General features: G+C 50.0%; 1 protein-coding gene across 5 annotated transcripts in view; it reads right to left on the bottom strand.

Moving 5' to 3' along the window:
• Positions 1 to 25,790, bottom strand: part of TTC7B (tetratricopeptide repeat domain 7B) — a 245,935-nt gene that overhangs the window by 29,246 nt on the left and 190,899 nt on the right. For all 5 annotated transcript variants that reach the window (XM_058429401.1, XM_032179321.2, XM_032179322.2 and 2 more), the window contains 2 exons: positions 22,970 to 23,110; positions 7,320 to 7,522 (listed from right to left, as the gene is read on the bottom strand). In XM_058429401.1, the coding sequence (XP_058285384.1) occupies positions 7,320 to 7,522; positions 22,970 to 23,110 (344 nt within the window). The remainder of the gene's footprint in view (positions 1 to 7,319; positions 7,523 to 22,969; positions 23,111 to 25,790) is intronic.

The raw sequence follows: 25,790 nt of genomic DNA, 5'->3' as shown, positions 1-25,790 counted from the left end.
GCCGACCACGAGCCGAGATATATTCTCATTTAGGCTCCTCCAACCAGTGAAAGTCAGTCACGCTGGTGCAGAAAGGGAAGCTCCACGGGGCCAGGAGATGACTCACTCACTGTCAAACAGACGCAAAGGAGCTCCCAGCCCAGGCGCGACCTGGATTACAGAGAATGACAGCGACATTCATAGCTGATATTTGCGGAGTGCGAGGCACCCTGCTAACTCATTTAACCCGCACAGCAACACCACCGAGCACTGTTATTACTCCCATTTCACTGTCGAGAAAAATGGAAGCACAGAGAGATAAAGGGACTTATCTCAGGGTACGCAGTTAGTAAGTGACACAGCTGGGACTGGAACCCAGGCAGCTGGCTCCAGCACCGTGCTCCTGATCTTTGCACCGCCTGTCACTGAAGCTCTGGGTTCCTAAGGGACCACTCCAACATACGATCTCACAACTTTCTTGTTCTGCTTCTGCTCCTAACTTATGTGTGACCTGGGGCAGGTCACCAAGAGCAGGGTCCCCATCAGTAAACAAGTAAGTCCCCTCTCACTGTGTACTAGGAGAGCACACGCAGCAGACACAGCGTATGAGGCTTCAAAGTTCTTTGTAGAGAAAAGTTATCCTTATGCCAAGTATCAATAATTGTTGAAAGGGCTTCACACAGCTATCAAAGAGGCTAAAACTATCAAGCGGCTATCGAAGAGTGTGTGTCACTGGACAGAAGACAGAGCAAAGATTGAAGACGAAGTGTCCAGTAGGAGGCGCTACTTTGTCCTCGGCACTGTGAGTTGGAACCGCAGTTACAGCGAGTAAAGGGAAGAGAGAAATGAGGGTCTATGCACTTTTCAGCATCCTCTCAACAAGCACATGGATGTGTCGGAAGGTTGGGCACTAAATACTTCATAAGCCTTGCTCTAGAGGAAAAAAAAGTTATTCTCCTCAATTTGGAAAGCATTTTTTAATTATGAAAGAAAACAAAATACAATTAACAGATGAAAGGGCCTTCTCACTGGACTATCATGAAGTTTTGTTTCCTGCCAGTCATTCTTTCTATGTATGGAAGGAAAACTGATACTTCGGATGAAAGAGATCCACGTCTAAAGATGGCCATCTGAAAGGGGAAGGGTATTTCAAGTCTATTTCATCAGCTTAATTGTGCCTGGGCCTTATCCAGAGGAACAGAAGGGATCCAAAGATGTCTCTTGAAGACATGTTTCCAAGGGAAAACTGCAGATGTGTCGAAGTGCGAGCCTGTCCTGCCTGTCTGGATCCTGGGTGGCCCTCACTAGGCTGATGGTAAACTGGACAGACACACGGACACCGAGTGCCAGTTTCTGGAGGAGCCCCCTGGGAAGTTCATCATCTTCATGCCGAATCTCTCCTCTCACAGGGTCACAAACTGGAAAACATGATGCTAACTAAGAAAATAGGAGATAGCAATTTTCCCCAAATCTCAATGAACAGATGGACAATTTAAGAGATGGGAGAGAGAGAAAAACACCAGTGTTTTATAATTTAGCAATGCCAGGCAAGCCAAAGCTCACCTCTTTCCCTCGATTCCAGCCCTCTCTGCCATACTTCCAGTTCATCACACATAATGGGATGAGATGTTTTCACACAGTAAACATGCATGTAAGCTGGAAGACAGTTTAAAGAAAGCTCCGACTTCAGGCCCCTCTTTGAACTTCAGAAGAGCCGCCTTCTCAGAGTGGTGTCGTTAGTCAGCAGTGTCGTTAGTCAGCCTTTGGAGCTGTTAAAACAACTGAAAATGTAGTCATAATCCATAAGACATATCCACTGCACCTCACATCGTGGGGCTGTCTCCCAAACCTACCATCAATCTGCTGCACCTTTGGGTATTTCATAAGAAAAGGCATTTTTCAAACAGCTCGGCCAATCTCTGCAAGTCTTCTGCTACTAATGTAGTCCCTTGAAATAGAACGGCAGCGCCACTCCTCAAGTTTTTATATTTGATGTTATTCCAGATTTCTGATGTTTCAGAAAACAGAAGATCACAGAGGAACTCCTCAAAGACAGCCTGTGTATGAAACCTTTAGCCTGCAGCCATCTTGATTGAACTAAGAGGTTTTCTTGTCTCACAATCCGTCCACAGAAGACAAACGAGCACTTTTGGGCCCACCATGCCCGGAACAAAAAGCTTATTCTATTATTAGATTGACCCCTTATGGTAACCTGAAAAATGTGTTTTTCCACCAAGCAGCACTCCTGATCCAAGCTCCCTGCCAAATGCTTCCCATGCTCCACTCCACTCCAACCCACCACCCCTAAGACCCCTCCAGATGAGGCACATGGCCCCCAGCGTACTCTTTGGGTCAACTGCCTCAGCCCAACCCCTAGCCACCGCCCGTCTCTCCTCCCCATCACTTTCCCCTTCTCCTTGGTGAGCTTCACCAGTAGTCTTTTATCACTACTTCCTTGGGGTGCTGGTAGGGAGCGGTGCATGAAACACAGCCCCTCTGCCATCTTCTCACAAAGGGCTGATGGCTTTCTGTCCCTTTCCAGGCCCTCAGCCTTGCCTTGGAAACTTCATTTAAGGGGATGGCCCCTTTGTGCTTTAATCTAGATGTCATCACTTCTCAGCATTGGCTGTGAAATATCATGGCCTCCGTCCTAGCCTTGGGGAATGCTCATCCTGCAGGTGGACGCAGCAGTTCTCCTCCTTCCCCACTGCGGGGTGGGGGCTCCATCTCACTGCTGTCCCCTGATGCTCTTTCCATGGTTCTCAGTGCACGGTCCCTCTCAGCTCACGGTCCCTCTCAGCTCACGGTCCCTCTCTGGCTCACGGTCCCTCTCAGCTCACTGTCCCTCTCTGGCTCACGGTCCCTCTCTGGCTCACGGTCCCTCTCAGCTCACGGTCCCTCTCTGGCTCATGGTCCCTCTCAGCTCACGGTCCCTCTCAGCTCACAGGCCTCTTCAAAGCGGCCTCACCCCACTTCACTCCACTTGCTGTCCACTCCGCCAAGCCCTGGCTGACCCCCGCCATCTGCTTCTGCTTCACACCTTTTCTCAACCTGTCAAAGGGACTGGAGGCGGACCCGAGCCTCCTGCTAATATTCTCCAGCACGCATTTGTTCCCTAGCAATACTTCCCATCCCGGCCTTATCAGCTCCACTCCACGCAACCTCCTTGGCTCCCTTCCATGTTCTCTCTCGAAAGCCCTTGTTCCCTTCTTACTTTCCAATCTCACACTTGCCCTCAAAAGCCCAGGCTGACGTTATCAGAGGGCAACCAGATGTCCCTGTTTGCACAGCCTGTCCCTGTCCTGGTGATTTTGTCCTTGGTCTGGGAATGACTGTCCAGGGATGCTGGTTCTCTGCTCCTCCGTCCACCATGAGCCACGCTTCTCTCCTCTCCCCACCCCAGAACATGGAATAACTGCTTTGGAAAAAGTTGCTCTATGTTTCTTTAATTCATTTTGCATACTGAGAGCTAAAGGCTTTTTAACATAGCACACAAATAAATGTAAATTTATACACTTATGCAAAAATAATATAAAAATATGCCTTTAGATTTTCTGGAAAAAGTCTGGTCAGTCTATGAATTCCTCCCCTTGTCAACAACATTACTTGGCAACTCCTTATGCCTCTAGCATGCTGCTCCCTTAATACCCGCCCATCCTCAGCAATCTCTGCTTCCCTTGTGCTAACTCATTATCGCTAACAAACACATGATTTCTCTGCTCCCTTCTCACTGCACATGAATTTAAACACACATGAAGGCTAAAGCTATTAGAAGATCGTCCGTTTCCTCTGGGGTTGAATTTACACTTCTCTTGTCAAGTCTGACCTCCGATTTGCTGTTTGTGAATACTAAAGTCACTCTTGCTTTTTAACAATACTAACAGCTTTGCATTTCTGCTTAAGCCGTAGCCCTCCTGCAAGCTGATGATCTGGCACCTGCTGCCACTTACAACTCCTGGCATAACTGTTCTCTGCCGTCACATCAGCCACCTGACCACCACCTGTGACACAGACAACGCGGCTTCCTTCTCCCCAACAGCCCCCATTGACTGCTTGTCCCCCGGCTCCTTGCCTTCCTCTCTGAGCATCAGGGCTGCTGCCAGCACACTTTCCACCCTCTCCCATGACCCACGACCTGTCTCACAGTTGGCTCCTTCCCTTGGAGCCTCTGCAGTTGGCTCTTTGATGCTCCCTAGGGCTCTGTTCTTTAAACTCCTTCTAGTCTTGACCTTCTGACCCTGGCCTCCCTGGCCGCCCCCTCGCCGCTCTCCCTGCGTGCCAGGCAACTGTCAACGCTCATCTCTGTTTCCGCCGCCCTCTGCCACACAGGTCAGGGGCCCTGCCTCCTCCCTGGGGCTTGACCTGGTAACACAGCCTCTCATCTGCCTGCTGACACCTTCCTCTTAACTCAGGGGCTTGCAAACCAATCCGCCTTCCACGAGGGTACAGACAGAACCTTTTGTGACTTAGCAAGAAATGTCAGTTCTTGGGTTTCTGTCTCTATGATGTATTGGTGTGGTTATCCCCATTTATATAGCTGAGGAAAATGAGGCACCAAGAGGGTGAATAACCTGTCCAAGGCCCCACAGCGAGTGAGGCCAGAGCTGTGATTCTAACCCAGGCCAGCCTGGCTCCAGGGCCTCCTCCTGGGCTTCTAGGGTATATGTGAAGGCCCCTTCCTCCCTTCCTCCATCCAAGGCCACAGAAACACAGCTTCCCTGTGTAGCTTGTAGGGAAGAGGACAGAGAGGGAGTGTGATATCTCAGGGCTGAAGAGCCTGTGGGGTCCATGGGCTGCCCCTCCACAGGCACCAGAGGGTCCTGCAGCACCAGTGGGAAGGGGACCTGCCCTTGGCTGCTTGGGGCTCCCCCTGGCTGTGGGCTGGGCTCTTGGGGACAGGCTGGGGAAAACACAGGCCAGGTGCATCATTTAGAAAATCACCAAGAAGGCGTGTGCAAGCTACCTTGAGGAGCCACACTCATCAGTCACTGGGCAAAGTTTCTGACTGCGAGACTCCAAACTCCTCAAACCTGTAGTCTCACTCTTTTCAACCTGCCTCCGATCTGGATGGTTTTTCAATATCTCAGGATCCATGGAGAGAGGTTTTAACAGTTTATTATGATGACCCCTCTCTACTGGCAAGATCTCCAAAGCAGCTCATGTCTCTGAGCCTAGTAAGGCTCAGTCGTTGCCGATGCACCCGGCAGGCGGGGCTCTCCACGGCCCTGGTCTCGCTCACCAGCTCCCTCGTGCTGGGTCAACTGCTTGCTCCTTTCAGAAAGGAAAGCGCCTGGCATGTGTCAGGCATCTCAGGTGTCTTGAAAAGCTCCAAAGGTGAAACAGAAAACTCTCCCGGTGCGATTTTCCTATTTGATCTTTTGTCTCATGTGTTCCCCTTGGGGATGAACAAGAAATACTTCCCTGAATAATTCATAGGCCCCGAGATGGAAACATGCAGCCTCTTTTTAATAAAAAGGCTGGGACGTGGCGGGGATTGTACCTCTTCTGGTTGCTCTCAGCAAAAGCTCAGATATCTGACAAGCTCTTCACAAATTCTTCTTCTAATAGTGAGACAAAAATTAAAAGCCATGTAATATTTTTAATCAAACAGACTAACATTTGGATAATATGTAAAATTATTTATAAATCTGTATGGGGCTACAGAAAACTCACAAAGGGAAGCTGGAAAAAATTAAGTAGCTGTAATTATGGTAAGGTTTGATTTCTGTTTAAAACTGAAAATGACTGTCTTTAGTTTCCTATTTCATGAGCACCTACTAGGTGCCAGGAACTCTGCTAAGATTATTATGTAAATCATTTCATTCTTTCTCGCAACATCCCACTGGGGTAGGAGCCCAATTCACCGAAACACAACAAGGCGCCTAAAGGTTATGTGACAAGTCCGAGCTTCCCCAGGAGTCAGGACCAGGGCTTAGTTCGAGTGCAGATGTAACTCAAAAGCAGACACTCTTTCCACGGGGCCTAATTCCCAGTGCGTCAGCATTCTTCTGCTGGAAACCAGCAGTTAGTGCCCATCCCCTTCTACATTTCCCAACTTTACTATGAGAAATGGCAAGATAATGAAGGCTCTGGGATGCTTCGGGGAACATTTTACTTATTAGTTACAAAACCACGTCCTATTAGTCTTGGACAGACACAGCCTGTCTAGTCAAATGCCTTCATTTTGCAGAAAGGACACTGAGGTGCTGAGAGCTTAGGGGCCTTTCCTGAGGTTAAAGAGAAAGCAGCTGATGTCGCTGGGACCAGAACTGTGTCCTCAGACTCCCTGTCCAGTGCTCACTCTTCCATATCACACACCACCACCTGATTATGGGTGCTAAAGCCTCCACGGGTGCGGACACGAAGGGCCCTCAGCTTTAAAATAAAAGGTTCTTCTTTCCTGCGGTTCATGACATCACCGATGTCTACTGCTAAAAATGAAACAACAATTCAGAACCAAAGCCCAGCATGCAGGCCCAGAGAACGCGGCACGGCTTTTCACAAGTTCCTCAGACCCTGGTAACTTGTGAGTTTTAATTCAGACCCTCGCAGGAAGATGACAGAGGACCGGTGAGGCAGCTGCACTAACATACGCTCATAACGGACAGAACCCTCCTGAGCGAGCAGTCTCCCCACCTAACTGAAACCGACACGGCCAGGTGGCCGGCTCCAGGGTCTCTCAAGAATGATCCATGGCAAGGGGTGGGGGCAGCAGGGCAACCCCAGGCTTCTGGCCCAGGCTGTAGACGAAGGATGTGCACCGCCACAACCCCACACAGCGCGGACACGGGTGGCTCATCTGCCTCCCACCTCTCAGGGCAACATGGCCAGACACCCCCACTGGTAGGATGCTCCCTCCCAGCCAATGGCCTCAGAGACTTGCTGGAGTCTCAGGCTCCCTTAAGGGAAGAGAGCCTCCCAGTTTGTAAAGTGTTCTGACTCTCATCCTGAAGTCTCCCTGGGATGTGGAAACCCCCAAAGGTGGCTACTGCAAGCAGCGCAGAGGCTGAGATGACAATGACAATGCCCCATGGCCACAAGAATGTCTTTATCAAACCGAGAGCCACAGGGTGGCTTAGACTGCTGGCCAGGAGACCACAGCACCTAACAGGATGTCAGGTAGGGCTGCTGAGGCTATGCACAGCCAACTCTGGGGGCGCTGTTTGCATAAGCTATGGTAGAAACGGTGCCCTCTGGCTTCAGGCCATGTGACGGCCTGGCAAGCTAACTGCATGGGGCCTTTGGAAGCAGAAGAGGGTGTGAGGGTCATGTGCTACCTGCTGCTTCCACGGGCTGTCACCATGCCAGAGTGGGGGCCATCGCCGGGCTCACGGACTCACCAGTCGCTGCATGCTCTTCACGTGGGTGGGGCTGATGGCTAAGGCCTCTTCATACCACCGCCGCGCCTCATCCATGCTTCCCCGGAGCTCGGCAATCTGGCCGCGCATGTAGAGGACGTTGTGGGACATTGGGAAGAGGTTGGCAGCTTCTTGGGTACAGGCTGTGGCTTCTGCAGGCTTCCCGATGCCGATGTAGACTTCAGCTGTGAGGAGAGAGCAACGGCACATGCTTTCCTGGTGCCCTACTGAGGCCCTGCGAGCAGCCACCACTCTGATATTCATGTTCCCCGCACGGGAGTCTGGCGGGGCCCGGAGCCAGCTGATCCCTGCTCCAAGTGGGAATGGCTGCCGCCGACAGTCCCTCCTGCCCACTCCACAGGGACTGGAGTCACTTGTGGGCCTTGCAGGGCAGGCATAGGTCACCACCAGGCAGGGGGCAGTGAGGCCTGCCTGGTCCCTGCCCCAACCTCTGAGGACACCCACCCTCAGGGCCCACCCGGGGCTCCTCAGTGTCTGGAGAGAGGCTGGCCTGGTCCAACCCTCGGCTTTGACCACCATAGAAAAAGGGCCAGAATGAACAAGGAGACAAGCAGACCAGAGGCACACAGACCCTCAGAGGGCAACGGCTCTGCCCTCTGACCCACTCTCCTGATGCCAAGAAGCATGATGGGGCTGCAGGCTGCGGCTATCATGTTCACAGGCGTGAGGCAAGATGGCTGCCCCACCAGACCTGGCCCCTGAGCTCACCTCTGACCAGGGAAAGTTGGTGCACCCTGTAAACTCTTATCTGTGTCACAATGACAAAGCCCTTTGACAAGCCAAGCTATTGCTTTTAAAACAAGCAGGAAAATAAATTTCCTACCGACCCCAGGCCTCAACTCTGTCACCTCCATGTGGAGCCAAGCCCCTCTGCAGCCCTGGCCTCCCTGAAGAGCCCTTTTGAGTGTTTCCAACGGCGGCCTCCCTGCTTCCCAGGTGCACACTTGTCGAATATCCAGGGGGAACGTGTCACCTGGCCCCTAGGGCCTCTTCTCCCGAAGCCTTGCCAATTGAGGCACCACTATCTTTCTAGTCAGCTGGGCCTGAGGCTTCAGGGACATCTGAATCGCCCCCCACCCCTCTTCAGGGCCAGCAGGGCCACATGGTCAAGTCTGCAGCCCAGAGCCCCACACAGGGGCCGCCTGCTCTGTCGGGGCTCACGGGCCCCTTCTCCCACCTGCAGGCCAGACCCTTCCTCAGCACTCTTGCCTTGACCACTGGCGTATCCTGCAATAAAAGAGGTTTGCACCCCCATCTCCCAGTTATGTGTATGTTTGTATGAATTAATATCTTACATGTCATATGATCCACAACAGCACACAAAATAGAAACGTTAAAAGAACAAAAACAAAAAAAGAAAGTTTAGGCAGGGTGCGGTGGCTTGCGCCTGTAATCCTAGCACTTTGGGAGGCCGAGGCGGGCAGATAGCTTGAGGTCAGGAGTTTGAAACCAGCCTGGCCAACATGGGGAAACCCCGTCTCTACCAAAAATACAAAAAATTAGCCAGGCATTGTGTTGCGCACCTGTAATCCCATCTACTAGGGAGGCTGAGGCAGGAGAATCACTTGAACCTGGGAGGTGGAGGTTGCAGTGAGCCGAGATCATTCTACTACACTCCAGCCTGGGTGACACAGCGAGACTCCGTCTCAAAACAAACAAACAACAACAACAAAAAGAAACAAGAAAGTTTTACTATTTTCTTTGTGCACCTTACCATGTCATCTCCTGGAGCCCACTTTGGAAACTGCCTCAATTATGCAGAGATTCCCCTCCCTGCCTCCTGCCCTGGTCATGAGCCTGTCCTCCACAGCTGCTGCCAGGTTAACCCCGAGGCCAACCTCTGGGGCGGCAGCCACCTGCTCCGAAGCCCTCCTTCCCTGGGGCCTGTGGCTTCTGCGCCTGCCCAACAGGCAGCCAGGCCGAGGCCCTGTGCTCTGGTTTTCTGTCTGTGTGCACCCACGGGAATATGGGCTGTAAGTGACATGAGGGCAGGGATGGTGTCTGTGCTGCCCGCTGCTGCATCCCCAGGGACTAGAACAGTGCCTGGCACATAGTCAGAGCTCACTGAATTGCTGAATGGATGAATGGTAACTAACAACAGTAGTAGCTAACACTTATTAAACATGTGCTTTGTACCTAGAGGCCTTCTCAGTTCTCATTTTATCTGCATGGTGATCCAGTAGGTACTATTATTTTATCCCCATTGTCCAGATGAGGAAACTGAGGTGCAGAAAGTGTGAACACGCTGCCCGAGTTCTCAGGGCAAACTGGAGGCAGAGCTGGGATTAGAACCCCGGCCACCTGGCTGGAGCCTGTGCTTGCAGCCCCCACAGAGAACAGCATCTCCTCTGGCCCAGGCAGACATCCGACTCCTCTGCAGGCCTTGGGAGCCGGGCACACTGCCCTTAACTGCTTCCTACCGCCTCCCCAAACCCCCGGGCTCTGGCCTTGCTAGTGCTGCTTCTGCACACACAGTGGGTGTCCCTGTCTCCACACTTGTGTCGATTCTGTGGCTTGTGCCTGTAAAGCCGTCACTCCAGCCTCCTTCAGGGCCCAGATGGATCCCGCCGTCCCAGGGAGCTCTCTGACCACCCACCTCAGCTGAAAGGAAAGCCCAGCTTCTGCAGCTCCTGATAGCCGGGTCCCTGTAAGTATTTTTGTGAGGTCTCGAGTATGCCAGGGATAGCCCTGGCAGGCGCTGGGGCAGATCCATCTTTCTGGCTCCCAGCTTCAGGCCCAGGGGCGGGGAAATGGTGTGTATCTCATGGCTGTGGTTAGTGGCGATAATGCTGAACCTTTGACCTCAATCAGCCTGGCAGGTCCCTCCCTGGAACACCTCACTTCCCTGGTGATGATATTTGTACCAACGACTGACTCCCCAGGCCTTCTCTCCCTAAGAGAAGGGCCTGGAAAAAGCGGGCCTCGCCTGACCCAGATGCACCCAGTACCTTCTGTCTGTCCTTGCGCCTGCCAGTCCCTCCTCGCCAGAGATGACAGGGCTCCGGGGCTTGTGGAGGGGCATACTGAGTGACTCCTGCAGACACAGAAACGGGCAATTCCAGCACCACGCACTGAGCCTTGAAGGTGACCGCCTAGCCGTGCCCGCCTCCTGATCTCAGGAGACTTAACTTAGAAGGTACCTCCTGAACTTCTGTACACACAGGGGACTCTATAGGGACAAAGAAGACATTTCTCTGTCCTTTAGTTTGGACCAGGCAACACCTCTCCCTTCTGGGAGACAAACACCCTCCTAATGACACCATCAGGCTGTCTGACGCCTTTCAGTAGCACAATTCCCTCGACGCTCTCACCAAAGAGTCAAATGTGTGCCCACTGAGGTTTTGGTTCTTGAGTGCGGCGGCAACACAGGGGAGCAGGACAGAGCGTCCCTCTCATTGCACGCCTGGCTCCTGCCTTGCTGCCAAGCTGGGAGTGAGTTCACTTCCAAGATCCCAATCCTGGAGATGCTGTGGGCTGGTGAGGCCGCCCAGCCTCTCTCTCCCACTTAGAGCATTATGAACAAAGGCTGACATGGGAGAGCAGGGATGAACAGGCCCAGAATAAGAATCAATGTGGGGAAAGCCGTAAATGCCAATAAGACTGTGAGCATGTCATTCCTCCTCTCCAGGGGTCCTCCGTGAGACCAAATGTGATTCCAAGTATCTCATTGGTCGCCAAGCTTGCATAAGCCTCAGGTCTGATGCTCTCGCTCCCTTCATGTGATGGGGAAACGGGAGACGCAGACGGAACCAAGTCAGGATCATGATGGAAAGGGAAAGAATCCAGTCCCCCATGGCACTTTTCAGTGCTGTGGAAGTTGCTGGAGGAAACTTATGGCTCTGATAAGGCCTGTGACCCTGACAGATGTGGCAGGAAAATGCACGGCCTAGGGTTGCTCCCAAATCCCTCCATTTTCAGCTCAAAAGGAAAGACTGAAGGCACAATGTCCTGCAGCGATTTTCAAACCATTTTTGCCAGTGGAGGCTCTTTCTTCCAAAGAGCTCTTACCCCAGGATACAAAATACTCCTAAGAGTGGGCAGTGTGGCTACCTCTTGTTTGCCCTCCTCTCTCTGCCGCTGAGGCACCACTGGGAACACTAGGGTTTCCAATTTGCAAGCCACAGTGTCATGAGAACATGGAGGACTTGGTTCTTGGCCCTGGGCCTCGTGTGTGGCCTTGGGCAAGTCGGTCACCTTCTCTGGGCCTGTCCACCTGTCAGGTGGGGGGCCTGTGCCTGGCCCACAGCTCTCCCAGGGCAGTGGCAGGCATCAGACAACACAAGAGTGGCAGGGATCAAGACAAGGCCGTGCCTAGGGATCAACCGCAGGCTGAGCATTTTCCTGCCACATCCGTCAGGAGCACAGGCCTTATACCAGTGCCTGGGTTTCCTCCAGCAACTTCCATTCACCAGGAAGCCTGGAGCTCAAAGCGAGTCACGAATGGTGAGGGTAACTCTTAGTCAAGCCTAAGCTCTCTTGGAGACCGCAGAGTGGGGAAGCTGAGGTGCGAAGAGATAACCAGACTCATTTGAGCCCCGCAGCTCTATTTCGCTGGGTCAGAGTATTTGGGGGATCCAGGTCTAGCCTTTCCATTTCACCATGGCCCCCTAAGACAATGACTCTGAATAGGCATTCCCTCTCTAAGAGGAAATTACACTTGCATGGGGCACAACGTCTTAGGCTCCAGGAATGAAGCTTTAGTGGTGGGGATTCAGACACCAATCAGGTAGGTTGAGATGGAGTTGGAGAGGAAAAGGAAAGGATTTCTAAGGTTTTCCACCACCTCTGAGATCACCCCAGGATGTAGCCTTCTTTGCCTAGGCATGTGGCTGGGCCTCTAGGACAGAACGAGGCCACAAGTATCGACTATGAACCTGCACTACTTGAAAAGCCTTCTTTCCTGGGAGTCCGCCACCCAAACAAGGACCACATATTTCCACCCAGCCTCCCCAGTAGCAGAGCTGGGGATTTGATCTCCATCTGCCTCCCTCATCTTCATTGGTCTGGAACTCAGGAAGAAAAGAATATCATTTATACTTTCCCAAAGCCCCCCACATAGAAACAGTATGGCTTTCTCACTAAACTATAGACAACTCCTAGTCACAGTCATTTCTGTATCCCTCAGCAGAGGATCTAGAGGCTGGTCCCTTAGGACACAACTTAGTAGGTGCTCAAGAAAAGTCTGCAGATTAATGAATGCTGGGTGTGGATCAGAGCAGGGCAGCCACTTCTGTGGGACAGGTCAACGAAGACAGGTGAAGGCCAGGGAAGCAACAGCAAATGAAATCTCCCTGTTCCTTTCACCAACGAGTAAATTCAATTTAAAGAAAATAAAGGGCCTTGTGAGCTTATTAAGAGATACAAGAATTGGTACCAAAGGAACAGAAGCACAGCGAAGCCGGCTCTGGGAACTCAACGCCATCAGCTGCCAACAAGAATGCACTTCAGCGCAAGGTCAGTGCTCCAGCTGCAGGGCAGGGTCTGGAAGGTCACTCTCCGAAGAGGTTCCAGGCACAGATATTCTGTCCTGGCTGCTGGTGGCTGACTGCCTCTCACCAAAGGTAAGGGGTGTGGATACTTCCTACCTTATTTTGAGAGCTCCATAAGCTCTGAATGTTCTCTTAGGAACCCTTGATTTGTCCCTGCTATTGGGTTACTATGAAAAATGTTGTGGATAAAATCTCCCCACCGTGTACAAAGCTTATTTGGCATGAACATAACCCATATGCTTTTGCTTGGCATTTAAAATTCAAAATTAGGGCCCTGCCGCCTTTCCAACCTCCTCTTTTGCCCCAAATGCCTTTCAGCTTCCCTCTGCCCAGGACCCCCCAGAAACCCAGGGCAAGCACTTTTCACCCTCCCATTCTTCCTCTACCTCGTGTGTGCTCTGGGACACCCCTCAACCTCATCTGCCCTGTCACAGTGAGCCACAAGTGTGCCAACCCTCCTGCAGGGCTGGGTCAAGCCTGTTCCTTCCTCGCACCCTAACTCTGCCTTGCGCACAGAGGGCTTCCTGGAACGGTTTGCTGAACCAGACGGGAGATGTGATCCTAAAAGGGCTGAGCTACACTGTGAAGGGTTCTCTCTCGAGGTGAAGTGGTTCCTGGCTGGGGGACCTGGTGACAGATGCACCCAGAACCTCACGCAGGTCTAGTTTCCTCATTCATTCATTCATTCATTCATTCATTCATTCATTCATTCATCAAATGCTTGTCAAGCCCCTGCTTCATGTCAGCTGCAAGGGGCTTGCCCTGGGCTTCGCTGTGCAGGGTGTGCACAGGCACTGGGCTGAGGGGGCTGACAACCAGCCTGGGCCCCACTGCAGGCTGTGTGCCTGGACAGGGTTGCACCAACCCGGAGGAATGCAAGGAAGCCCTTTCTTTCTCACAAAGGTGTCCTCCACTAGCCAAGGCTGCTCCCTCTGGGGGCTTAGCCTATTCAGAAGGGACATCTTTTGGAAATGCACACAAAGGAGCAGTCTAGGCTGGAGGCAGCCCTCAGAACAGCCCCGAGATCTTCTACCTCACCTGCGCCTGGCAGACAAACGTGACGGAAAGGATGCAGGGCAGTAAGTACCTCCCGATCTCGCAGCTCAAGCCGGCAGGCTCCCTGACCCCTCCAAACCATGTCCTTTACCCCTGACCCTGCCTCCCTAAAGAGAGATGCTGTGGAGGGCAGAGGGGTCCCACCTGAAACGCAGGGTGTCTGCTAGCACAGAGGATGCTCCTAGAGCCCACCTTCTTTTTCACATAAAAATCAGCTCAAGGGCCAAGCAGAAAGGGATCCTGTGTCCTGATGGGTCTCCTGTCACCCTTCCAAGCCCTCAAGGCCTAGAGAGGCCTTCAACTCTGTCGGCTCTCACTGGACTTAGCCTTGATTCTTTTTTTGTCTGAGGAGGGTTAGCAAGTGGAAGGAGTCAGTGATTTTGTCTTCAGGTGCAGACCTACCCTGAGCTTCTCTGGGCCAGACCCCGTGCTGGGACCTGAAGTCCCCAAATTGAGCACAGCCCAGGCTCTGGCCTCACTGAAGGCCCAGCCAAATGTCTTTGCCAGGGTCGGGCTGTGCAACTGCCATTAGTCTCTGAGTCTGCGTCTGGCTGTGTCAGTTTGTTGAGAGGGATCCCTTCTCCAGGGGCTCCGTGGCACAGCAAGACAAGCTCCTCCTCCCCTAGCTGCAGCAGTGACAGGCGCTAGCCCTTCATGCCCTCAGCCCCGCTGTTCTGGCTCCTGACCCATCCCCTCGGCTGCCTTGACAAATCATTCAGAGAGAAGTCAGAAGCCAGCCAAGTGGACCCCGAGTCTCTTCTGGGCACCAAAACGACAACTCATCTGTGTCCTCTGTTCCGTCCACTCTGTGTCTCTTCTGCCTTCGTCGCTGAGAGCCAACCCCTCTGCCTGTGCCCTGGACCCCACCACACTCTTGCTGGGGGAATTCATTTCACCTCCACACATCCCTCCTCTCTTCTGGATGCCGAGGGCCTCATTTTTACCTGATCATCCCTGTAGGCAATCAACGTGCTCCAATGGGCTTCAGCCTCCTCAGTCCCCACGCAGCTCCACACACCCAGTCCACATGCTCCAATGGGCTTCAGCCCCCTTCAAGCCCCAGGCTCCCCATCACATCCCTCACTGCTGCTCCAGAGGGATTCTTCTTGCAAGAACTGTGTACTTTCTATGCCTCAACTTCCTCACTTGCCATTTGCTCTGCAACCCACACCAGACAGCATCCATCTCCACCGCGCCACTAAATCCAGTCTCGTCACCATCACCAACACTCCCATACATCAGGTCCAGCAAATGCTTTTGTCTCTACCATTCCCAACCTCTCAGCGGCACTGCCCACTGGCCACATCCTCCTTAAAAATCATTCTTTTAGTAGTTGTTATGTGTTTGCTATGTTATGTGGTTGTCCTAACTCTCTTCCTTTAACAGAGGACACAGAGGCTCAGTGGGAGTGGGAATAGCTTGCCCAGGTATCACTGCTAGTGTGCAGCGGGGCCAGGGTTGTAACTGATGAGTCAGACCCAGGTTCTCGCCTTCACTGCATGGGCTCCTTCCCGCCCGGCTGGCTGCCGCGATGCCGTCTGCGCTGCTTTCCTCCCGCCTTGCCGACCACTCCCCTTCAGTTGCTGTGGCTCTTCCTCTGCTCCTCAAGCTTTTTTTCTTTTTTTGAGATGGAGTTTCGCTCTTGTTGCTCAGGCTGGAGTGCAGTGGTGCGATCTCGGCTCACTGCAGTCTCTGCCTCCCAGGTTCAAGTGATTCTCCTACCTCAGCTTCCCGAGTAGCTGGGATTACAGGTGCCCGTCACCACACTTGGCTACTTTTGTATTTTTAGTAGAGAGGAGTTTCACCATGTTGGCCAGGCTGGTCTTGAACTCCTGACCTCAGGTGATTGACCCGCCTCAGCCTCCCAAACTGCTGGGATTACAGGCATGAGCCACGGCACACGGCTGCTCCCCAAGCGTTAAATGTGGAGGGGCTCAGTCTCACTTTTCCACCTACATTCTCTTCTTAGGCCATCTTAGCACCTATCTTAGGCCTTTAAAGGGGGCTTTAAAACCCAACTCTTAAAGGTATGTTTCCAGCCCAGATCTGATATGTAGACCGGAACATCCAGCCGCCTGCCTGCCTGGCATCCTGACTTCCTTGTCCTCAGGCACCCGACGCTTTCAAGCTCAAGTGGGACTCTGAAGTCTCTGCCTCCCTGACCCCAACTCATCAGTTCTTCCCCAGGTTTCCTCATTGCATCTTCCTTGAGTGCACATCTTACTGCTGGCATTGTAAATTCGCATGTGTCTGGTGTCACCAGTCACCCACAGACTCAAGCCCCACACTCAGGTTTTCTTCCGTATTCCTCCTTTTCCTTCACCCCTCAACATCCAACCTACAACAAGTCCCATCAGTTCCACCTCAGAAGGCATCTCAGGGTCCCCTCCTCTTCATCTCCATTGAGACTGCAGACCAAGCTGCTCTCCTCCACCACCTGGACCAATGATCCCAATTTCCTGCTCTGCTGGCATCCACTTTGACTGCCTTCCATCCCATTCTCCACATTTAGCTGGAGTGATTTTTTTTCCAGAGAAGGGTCTTGCTATGTTGCCCAAGCTGGACTCAGGCCATCCTCCCACCTCAGCCTCCTGAGTAGTGCCCAGTTTGGAGTGATCTTTTGAAAGTTTGAATATGGTCCTTTCATGCTCCTGCTTCAAGTCCCTCAGTAGCTTTCCAATGATTTTAGGATTAAGTAAAAGATTTTAACATGGCTACCAGGGGTGCTGGCATGACCTGAGCCTGGGCCCTTCTCCTGGCTCCCCTTGGCTGCTTTACTGCTTACTCCTCAGTGTTCATGCCCCAGGGACCAGCATTCCTCTAACACTCAGAGCTCAGGCTGCCCCCAGGACTTCCCACGTGCTGTTCTATGTCTCCATCCTCCCTGACCTGGTGCTAGTCACTGCTGAGGTCACTGCCCAAGTGTGTGCAGGCCCCCTCTGGCTCCTCTGGTTGGAGGAGGCCTTGTGTTATGAGGGGTCACAGGGGCCTACAGTGCTCCCCCCAGCACTCGGCACAAGGAGTTAAGTGCTTCTGTCATTGTTCTGTTTCACATCTGCAAATGCCATGAAGGCCAGGAGCTGTGTCTGTCTTCATAACCATACGACTCCAGTGCCTTGCTCCACTGTGGCACGTGAAGATGCTGGACGGTACTGTGTTGACAACTGACTGCCTACTGTGGGTTGGAGCTAGGGTTCTGGGGCCACACTGGTTGGGTTTAGATTCTGGCTTTCTAACTCATTAGCCATGTAACCTTAGGCAAGTGACCTGATAGCTGTGTCTCAGTTTCTTCACCTATGGAATGGGGTGAATACGGGTATTTATATCTCATAAGGTTATTATGAGGACTGAACAAATTAAGACATATTAAAGTCCTTGGAATAGCATCTGACACATCCACAGTGTGTGGTAAACGTTAGCTGGACAGGCTTGACCCTCAGGGACGTTGTGTTCCCTCTCACAGGCGCTCCCTGTACAGTGACTGCACACACCACCTGTCTGGGAGATGTCTTCATCTCGTCACGAACGGGGCAAGGCTATGGGATTACCCCTGGACCCTGCTGATGCAACCTCTGGTGCCTGGGAGGAGTCTGGGCAAAGGGGCCAGGCCAGGCCAGGGCCAAGTATTTTGTGAGAGTATTACAGCCTTAAATTTCCAGCAGAAATCAGAAAATCTGATCTTGCACATCTAAGAATAGCCGCTGGTTTCAACCATGAGAGGTGCCAAAGTGAAAGCTATAATTATTAGTAAGTAACAAGCAGAAATTAACCACCTACCGTAAAGTCATTTTTAGCTGCCGTCCCAAGGTGGAAATTGAAAAATGGGCACCAAGAAGCTGTTTGGTTTGGAAAAGACCCGGCTCAGTGCTGAAGGGCTGTGGACATGCGAATTTACAATGCCAGCAGTAAGGTGTGCATTCAAGGAAGATGAGGAATGGCTCCTAAGGAACCATGTCTTGAGGTGCCACATCCCATGCTCTAATGGGGCTCTCCTGACTTCTGCACAGCGAGACTGCAAAGGTGCTCATTCTATCCAGCCTGGGCTCCCACATTGCAGAAATGGAGAAAATAACCTTCCTCTGACCTTCTTTACAGGATAGTATATAGACAAATGGCACTGGAAGACACCCGGAACTTTTAGGAAAAGAAACCACAAACATGGGTAGTTGCTTTCCAAATATCATGGGAGGCACAGATGCCATAAGAAAAAATTGATAAATTTATTTTTAAAAATGGCAAAAAAAGACAAACAAAAACTAAAAAACAAAACAAAACAAAAAAACCCTTGGAAGAAGATGTTTACAGCACCTATTTCAGGGACAAGGCAGATTTCTTTGATGCACAATAAATGCTTAGAAATAAAAAGGAAAAGCTCAGTATCTAAGAAGATAAATGGTCAAAAGCTACGGACAGAAAACTGAAATACCATTTTCTACTTGTCAGATTGGCAAAGATCAAGGATTCCGAGAATTCATTGTGTTGGCAAGGGTGTGAGAAAGTGGACATTAGCACATTGTTGACTGGAATGTAAACTGGTACAATTCTGTGGAAGGCAATGGACAAAACTTATCAAAATTAAAGAGTACACACCCTTTCATCCATCAGTTCCACTGTTTAGAGTTTATCTTACAGATAAAAAAAAGTACACAGTTGGCCCTCAGTATCCATGGGGAATTGGTTCTGGGACCTCCCTCGAATACCAAAATCCATGGAAGTTCGAGTCCCTGATATGAAATGGTGCAGGATTTGCACATCCTCCTGTGTATGTTAAATTATCCTATGCACATCCTCCTGTGACTAGAGATGATTTTAAATAATCTCTAGATTACTTAAAATACCTAATACAATGTAAATGCTATTTAAATAGTTCTTATACTGTATTGTTTAGGGAATAATGACAAGAAGACAAAGTTTGTACTTGTTCAGTACAGACACGTTTTTCTCAAATATTTTTAATGCAAGGTTGGCTAAATCCATGGATGCAGAACCCGAGAATGTAAAGGGTAGACTGTGTATAGGGATATTTATTGAAGCATTATCTGTGATGGCAAAATACTAGAGCAGGGGAGGTCAAACCACATAAGGTAAAACCCGACAGTGCAGTGAAAGCTGTTTTCTTCTAAATTTACCCCTTAAAAGGCTATGTGAATGTATGATATGATTCTACATCTTGACTCAAGCAAAATCATTGCTTTGAGTCAATATGGCACAAATTGTCATAATAATCTAAATGTTATCAGCTGAATTTAAGATTCAAATCTAAATGTTAATCAGTAGAGTATTGGTTAAATGATGGTCTAACCATACAGTAGACATACTCTGTAGCTGTGACAAAGTATAAGTCACCTTACAGGTGCTGATGTGCACTGACCTACCAGGTAGCACATTCAGGGGGCGGTGGATTTCTCCAGCATGTGAGATTTCTGGAACATGCACAGAACCTGTGACAGTGGTTGCCTGTGGCGGGGGTGACTGAGGCTCAGGGATAAGACGGAGCCTTTTCACTTTGTGGCTTTTCAATTGTGTGCCATGGACCTATGGAAGGGAGCACCTCCCACACAGAAAGTGGGGACCTGCTGTGGGCAAGCATCCCTTGTCTCCTGGGCCTGTCCCCTTACAAAGCAGCTGGCGGCACAGGTATCCTACTCACTGTCTCCTTGCCGTGCACATGCCCAGAAAAGTGGCCTAGGGACTCTCTGCTACGATAGATTTCTCTGCTGGAAATCCAAGGTCATCTCCGAGTGACCTTTCCTGCAAGCCTCAAATCTGGGTCCACCTCCATGATACGAAATGGTGCAGGATTTGCACATCTTCCTGTATATGTTAAATTATCCTGTGCACATCCTCCTGTGTATGTTAAATTATCCTATGCACATCCTCCTGTGTATTTTAAATCATCTCTAGGTTACTTAAAATACCTAATACAATGTAAATGCTATTTAAATAGTTCTTATACTATATTGTTTAGGGAATAATGACAAGAAGACAAAGTTTGTCCTCCCATCACGAGCTCCCACTGTACTCCTATCACGAGCTCCCACTGTACTCAGTTCACCAGAAAAAACCACCAGGAGAGAACAGGCCCAAAAATGCCACCCAGACACCATGGCTTTGGGTGTCAGGCCTTGATCTAACTAATTTCTTCTAAAGCTTACAAAACTTATGGGCTCTGGCAGTATTGTGAGAGCTGATGATGGACACAGGAAACAGAGGTTACCTGGTTTCCATGAACTGCCAAAAAATTGAGTCACATTTATTTTGCCTCTCAGAGCAGTGCAGCTCAAATCACATAAGGTAAAACCTGGCAGTGCAGTGGACACTGTCTTCTTCTAAATTTTCCTCTTGAAGGACTATGTGAGTATATGATATGATTCTAAATCTTGATTCAAGCAAAGTCATTCCTTTGAAACAGTCAATAAGGCACAAATTCCAAAAAGATCGTAATTGACTCCATTCATTCGTCCTACACGTAATGCTTACCGTATGCACACAGCACAGTTTGCTCAGGGTCTACAGGGTCTACAGTCACTTTCCATAGTTCAATTCCACCGCCTTCTAGAATAGTAAAGCCACACCCATTCGCTAGGAAGGAGAACTTGACTCTGTCCTATGGGCCATGCAATGAGAAATGGATCTCGTGTGATTATATTAAAATTCAAGGACAGCTCCAAGAAGGCTGGGCACGGTGCCTCACATCTGTAATTCCAGCACTTTAGGAGGCTGAGGCAGGCAGATCACCTGAGGTCAGGAGTTTGAGACCAAGCCTGGCCAACATGGTGAAACCCTGTTTCTTCTAAAAATACAAAAATCAGCGGAGCATGGTGGCAGGCACCTGTAATCCCAGCTATTTGGGAGGCTGAGGCAGGAGAATTGCTTGAATCTGGCAGGCAGAGGTTGAAGTAAGCCGAGATCACACCATTGCACTCCAGCCTGGGCGAAAGAGTGAGACTCCAACCCCCCGAAAAGATAAAATGAAAGGATAGCTCCCAGCTGAATCTTAGCCATTAAGTTCTTCAATAGTCTAATAATCAGCTGCAAAATTTCCTCCCCAACAGTCATGGCAGGCCATGCAAAGTGGGGCAAAGTCTCTGGATAACTGAGTTGGGGGCAGTAAGACACCATGCGGAGCTCTCCTGGAATATGTTGACTTTCAGCTCATTAAGTTTTCTGAGAAACAAGCAAGAGAAGCACCACCTTTGAGGTCAGGGGAGCTAGTTCCACCCTGGAGGGATGGCCTTCAGCCCTTCTGGTGTTTTAGACTTCAGCACTTCAGAAACCCAACTTGGAGACCAACTTGAAAGGCAACCCTGCCCCTACACCAGCCTCACCAGTTCAGGTTTACCTGGCCTGGACACTAACCCATACTCCTTCCCTTTCTGTTGTCTGTAGTCATTGTTCATGGGGGTGACTGAGTAGGACAGGCATCAGAGTTCTCAGCCAGGGACCGGACTTTTGCATAAGGGAGCTGTGGAGGAGGCGTTACTGTTACTCCTTAGCCCTCAGAGCCAGAATGTCTGGGACCTCTCTAAGCAAGAGGCCAAATGCTGCAGGCGTCTGCAGCAGAGAAGAACAATTGCGAATTCATGAATCACCCCCTTTGTATTCTGCTTAGAAGAATATAATTTGTTAATTTATGGTAGTCGTTGTGGTGCAATTGAAGATGCCAACACAGAAAAGGCTGACTGAGCTGGGCTCTGTGGCATGCCAAGGCCAGGTAAATCCAAACGTGTTTTCAATGCGAAGGCCTGCCAGTGGTGTCAAACAGGGTGGAATATCATACGATTAGCCTTGGCAAAAAAGGAGTCAACAGAAGGACAATTGGTGGATAATAAGCACTCTTCTCAGCCAAATGTGGGCTTTCACCACGCACTGTAAGAGTCAAGCCTGAGAAGGCCCAGGTAGGGCGGTACAGATGAAGTGATGAAACCTGAGGAGGGGAATTACCTTTTATGTTGAAATATAAATATGTAAGTAAATCCACAGCCATTATTTCTTGGAAGCGCAGTGTAGTGGGATTCTCGTTATTAAAATGCCTGCACAGGCCAGGCACGGTGGCTCACGCCTGTAATCCCAGCACTTTGGGAGGCCGAGGTGGGCGGATCACCCGAGGTCAGGAGTTCGAGACCAGCCTGGCCAAGATGGTGAAATCCCGTCTCTACTAAAAACACAAAAATTAGCCGGGCATGTTGGTGGGCGCCTGTAATTCCAGCTACTTGGGAGGCTGAGGCAAGGGAATCGCTTGAACCTGGGAGGCAGAGGTTGCAGTGAGCTGAGATTGCACCACTGCACTCCAGCCTGAGTGACAGAGCAAGACTCCATCTCAAAAAAAAAAAAAAAAAAGCCTGGACACTGCATTTATTTTTGGGCTTTTTAGTGGTGCAGAAGCATCACTGAGCCAGCAGAGTGCCCTGGGAACTGGGGAAGGGGCACTCACGCCCCCCTTCCGGGCCAGTCTCCAGGTCAGAGGCTGTTGCTGTCTCTCTATGAAATTACGGAGAGAGCCATCAGAGAGGGGCAGAGGAGCACAGGAACATAGGGGCACCAAATACACAGCCCCTTCCCTGGCTTTATAAAGACATTTGTGTCCTTAACACCTCCTGGCCCTCTCTCAGGGACTCCAAGAATTCACTGTCAAGATGTGCCAGGCATTGCACTCATCAGCCCTGGGAGATGGGTGCTATTCCTAAGCCCATCATACAGACTTGGAAACTGAGGCTGAGTTAAATACTTTAACTCAAATCTACCCAGTTGGTACAGCTATGACTCTAAGTCACTCACAAAGACAGTCTCTATAGCACAAACCCTGCACCCCACATGGCAAACTCTCCAAGAATCCTTAGAGTCAAATCCAGAAAACTTTCCTAGATGTCTGCTCTGTGCCAGCGCACCGAGGCAGGGGAAAGGGATCCGGGGATATAGAGTCACTCGTGGTTCCTGCAAAGAAGTAGTAACATTTTGGTGCATGACTGCGAAGCTCTGATCTCTCCTAATGAGGGGCATGGGCTAAACAGGCAAGCGCCCAGGTTCTGGCACAGCAGCGGGTTGTGGGTATGGGCGGAGTGGTACCTGCATGGAGCCAGATCTGTGCCAGCGTCATCCAGGGGTGTAGTGGGCCCTGCTTAGGGGCACTGCTCTGCAGAGACGAAGCCACTTCTGACAGTGCCTGCTCCACTCTTGAGGCTGCTACTGATGTGGCATGGACGGAGCCTGTGAGAGGTTTTTGAGAAGACTGTATCAGGAGCGAAAGAACAGACCCAACCAATCAACCCCTTCCCACACAGACAAGTGCGGAACACAACACACCCCTTCCCCCGTGATGTTTCTAAGATTTACTGTCCACAAAGAAACGTGGGCAATCATGGCCTGGGGCCTTAGTTTCCCTCCTTGGGCTTTAGCTAATCTTTTTGTCAACAAACAGAGCACATGCCCCCTCCAGGAGCCCAGCCTAGCAGTGTGAGTGCTGGGAGATGGGGGGCCAGATACACAGCTGTGATGATACTAGTGTTTAAAAATCACATAAATGAAGTGCTATAAGGGGACATTACAAAGCACCCCTGTAAGGGCCTAAACCTAGAAACTTAATCAGGGTAGGGGGAGGAATATACTTGCCTCCTGGGGTAGCATTTGGAGTAGATGTACTGGCCATTCTCAAGACAAACCCAGCAACTTCCCATTTCATTAGTGCAAGCCTGGCCTTGGAGAGGTGGGCTACACCCTCGGTTTAGAACCATATTCTAAGGCATGACTTAAAAACTGCAGAAAAAAGCACACTTTTGCCCTGTGAATAAGCAGATATCTATCCTTAAGGCTAGACTAGCAGGGGATGGGATGGAATGGGTTTGTAGCAAAGACTCCTGGGGCTCAGAATATGCACCTGCCTAATTATTCTGTAAAACCTGCTGTCCTGCAAGGCTAAGTAGATGGTTCGATTGAGCATGTTCACTAGTCAAGGGTTGGGGGAGTGCACAAGTCAAAATGCAAAACTCATTTCTCTTCACGTTGACCTCTCGGAGGTCCTGATGATTAGAGACCACCTCCTTAAACAGAGGCTTGCTTCCCACCTCTTTCCAACATACACTCTTGGAGATGCGGTTTTAGAATCAAGAGCAGGATTCTCAGTTGTTTCAAATTTGAAACTGTTAATATTTCTATTCACCTGCATCATTCTTAATTTGTACTTCATCAAAAAGTTTAGTATGGAGATAAACATTCCAACATTGAGAGTGGTAACTACCAACTCATCATAAAGTTTAAAATAGTAATAATCTATAAAGATAAATGCTGACTACAAAATAAATGGAGTTATATTCTTGATAATACAAAATTGTGAGCATAAAAATAATTTCAGTTGTGCTTTGGAATGCACTCATCATCTATAAATTTAAAGAGTATTCACAGGAATAGATGCGCCATCCATATTATGTTTTGATTGCTCCAATATAATGGTAACATGGATGCCTCTAAATGCACCTGAATCCTTTGGTGAGGCCTTGGTGGATGGAAATCAGAGTGGGCCGACAGTGCCCACAAGGATGACCAAGAGGAGAGCAGCCTCTGGAAAGGTCTAACAAGTCCTGCTGCACAATACGGAACTCAGAGGCTGAGTTAAAAGAGTCTAGTGGCCGGGCGCGGTGGCTCACGCCTGTAATCCCAGCACTTTGGGAGGCCGAGGCGGGCGGATCATGAGGTCAGGAGATCGAGACCATCTTGGCTAACACGGTGAAACCTTGTCTCTACTAAAAACACAAAAAATTAGCCAGGCACGGTGGCAGGTGCCTGTAATCCCAGCTACTCAGGAGGCTGAGGCAGGAGAATGGCACGAACCCGGGAGGTGGAGCTTTGCAGTGAGCAGAGATAGCGCCACTGCAGTCCGGCCTGGGCGAAAGAGCGAGACTCCATCTCAAAAAATAAATAAATAAATAAATAAATAAATAAATAAATAAATAAAAGAGTCTAATTGGCCGGGCGCAGTGGGAGGCCGAGGTGGGCAGATCACCTGAGGTCAGGAGTTTGATACCAGCCTGACCAATCTGACCAATATGGAGAAACCCCATCTCTACTAAAAATATAAAACTTAGCCAGGCATGGTGGCACATGCCCGTAGTCCCAGCTACTCGGGAGGCTGAGGCAGGAGAATTGCTTGAACCCAGGAGGTAGAGCTTGCAGTGAGCCGAGATCGCTCCGTTGCACTCCAGCCTGGGTGACAGAGTGAGACTCTGTCTCAGAAAAATAAATAAATAAATACATAATAAATAAAAAAAGAGTCTAATTGATGGTATATGAAGGGGGAACCTAGGAAGTGTGCTAAGAATATATCCTTGTTTAGACAAAGTATGTCTAACTACTATTTTAAAAAAATCTACATAGCAAAATGATTAAACTGCTGTCAAAATTTCTTATTCATCACCTTTTTATGGAAAGTAATATTTTTAACTTTGATAACAAGGACTTGATGTAGTTTCCCTGAGATTTTTAGTAGCAATGATAGTTAAATAAATGAGTAATCTAGAGGCTGTTGTTGCCCTATTCTGCCATTACCAAGTTGGCTACCTTCTCATTGGCTTGAACAGTGGTTCTCAACTTTAACTTCACATCAAAATCATTTGGGATTTAAAAAATCATGATGTTATAGCTACATCCCAGACCAACCACGTCACTCAGTCTAGGGGTGAGGACTAGCATCTTCGTTAATCACCCCAAGTGATTCCAATGTACAGCTAAGACTGAGAACCACTCGCTTGGAGAGACAAGAAGCAAATGTTACGAATATTTGGTCAAAAAAAGCCTGTACATGGGCCAGGCAGCCTGAGCTCTCCTGCTTCCCTGCAGCACAAAGGTCACCTGGGGAACAGAGTTCCAGGAAGACCTTGTTCTCTAGAACAGGGGT

This window comes from Hylobates moloch, unplaced genomic scaffold (genome assembly GCF_009828535.3).
Source record: "Hylobates moloch isolate HMO894 unplaced genomic scaffold, HMol_V3 SCAFFOLD_16, whole genome shotgun sequence".
NCBI classification, from domain to species: domain Eukaryota; kingdom Metazoa; phylum Chordata; class Mammalia; order Primates; family Hylobatidae; genus Hylobates; species Hylobates moloch.
This window is presented reverse-complemented; position numbering and strand designations above follow the sequence as displayed.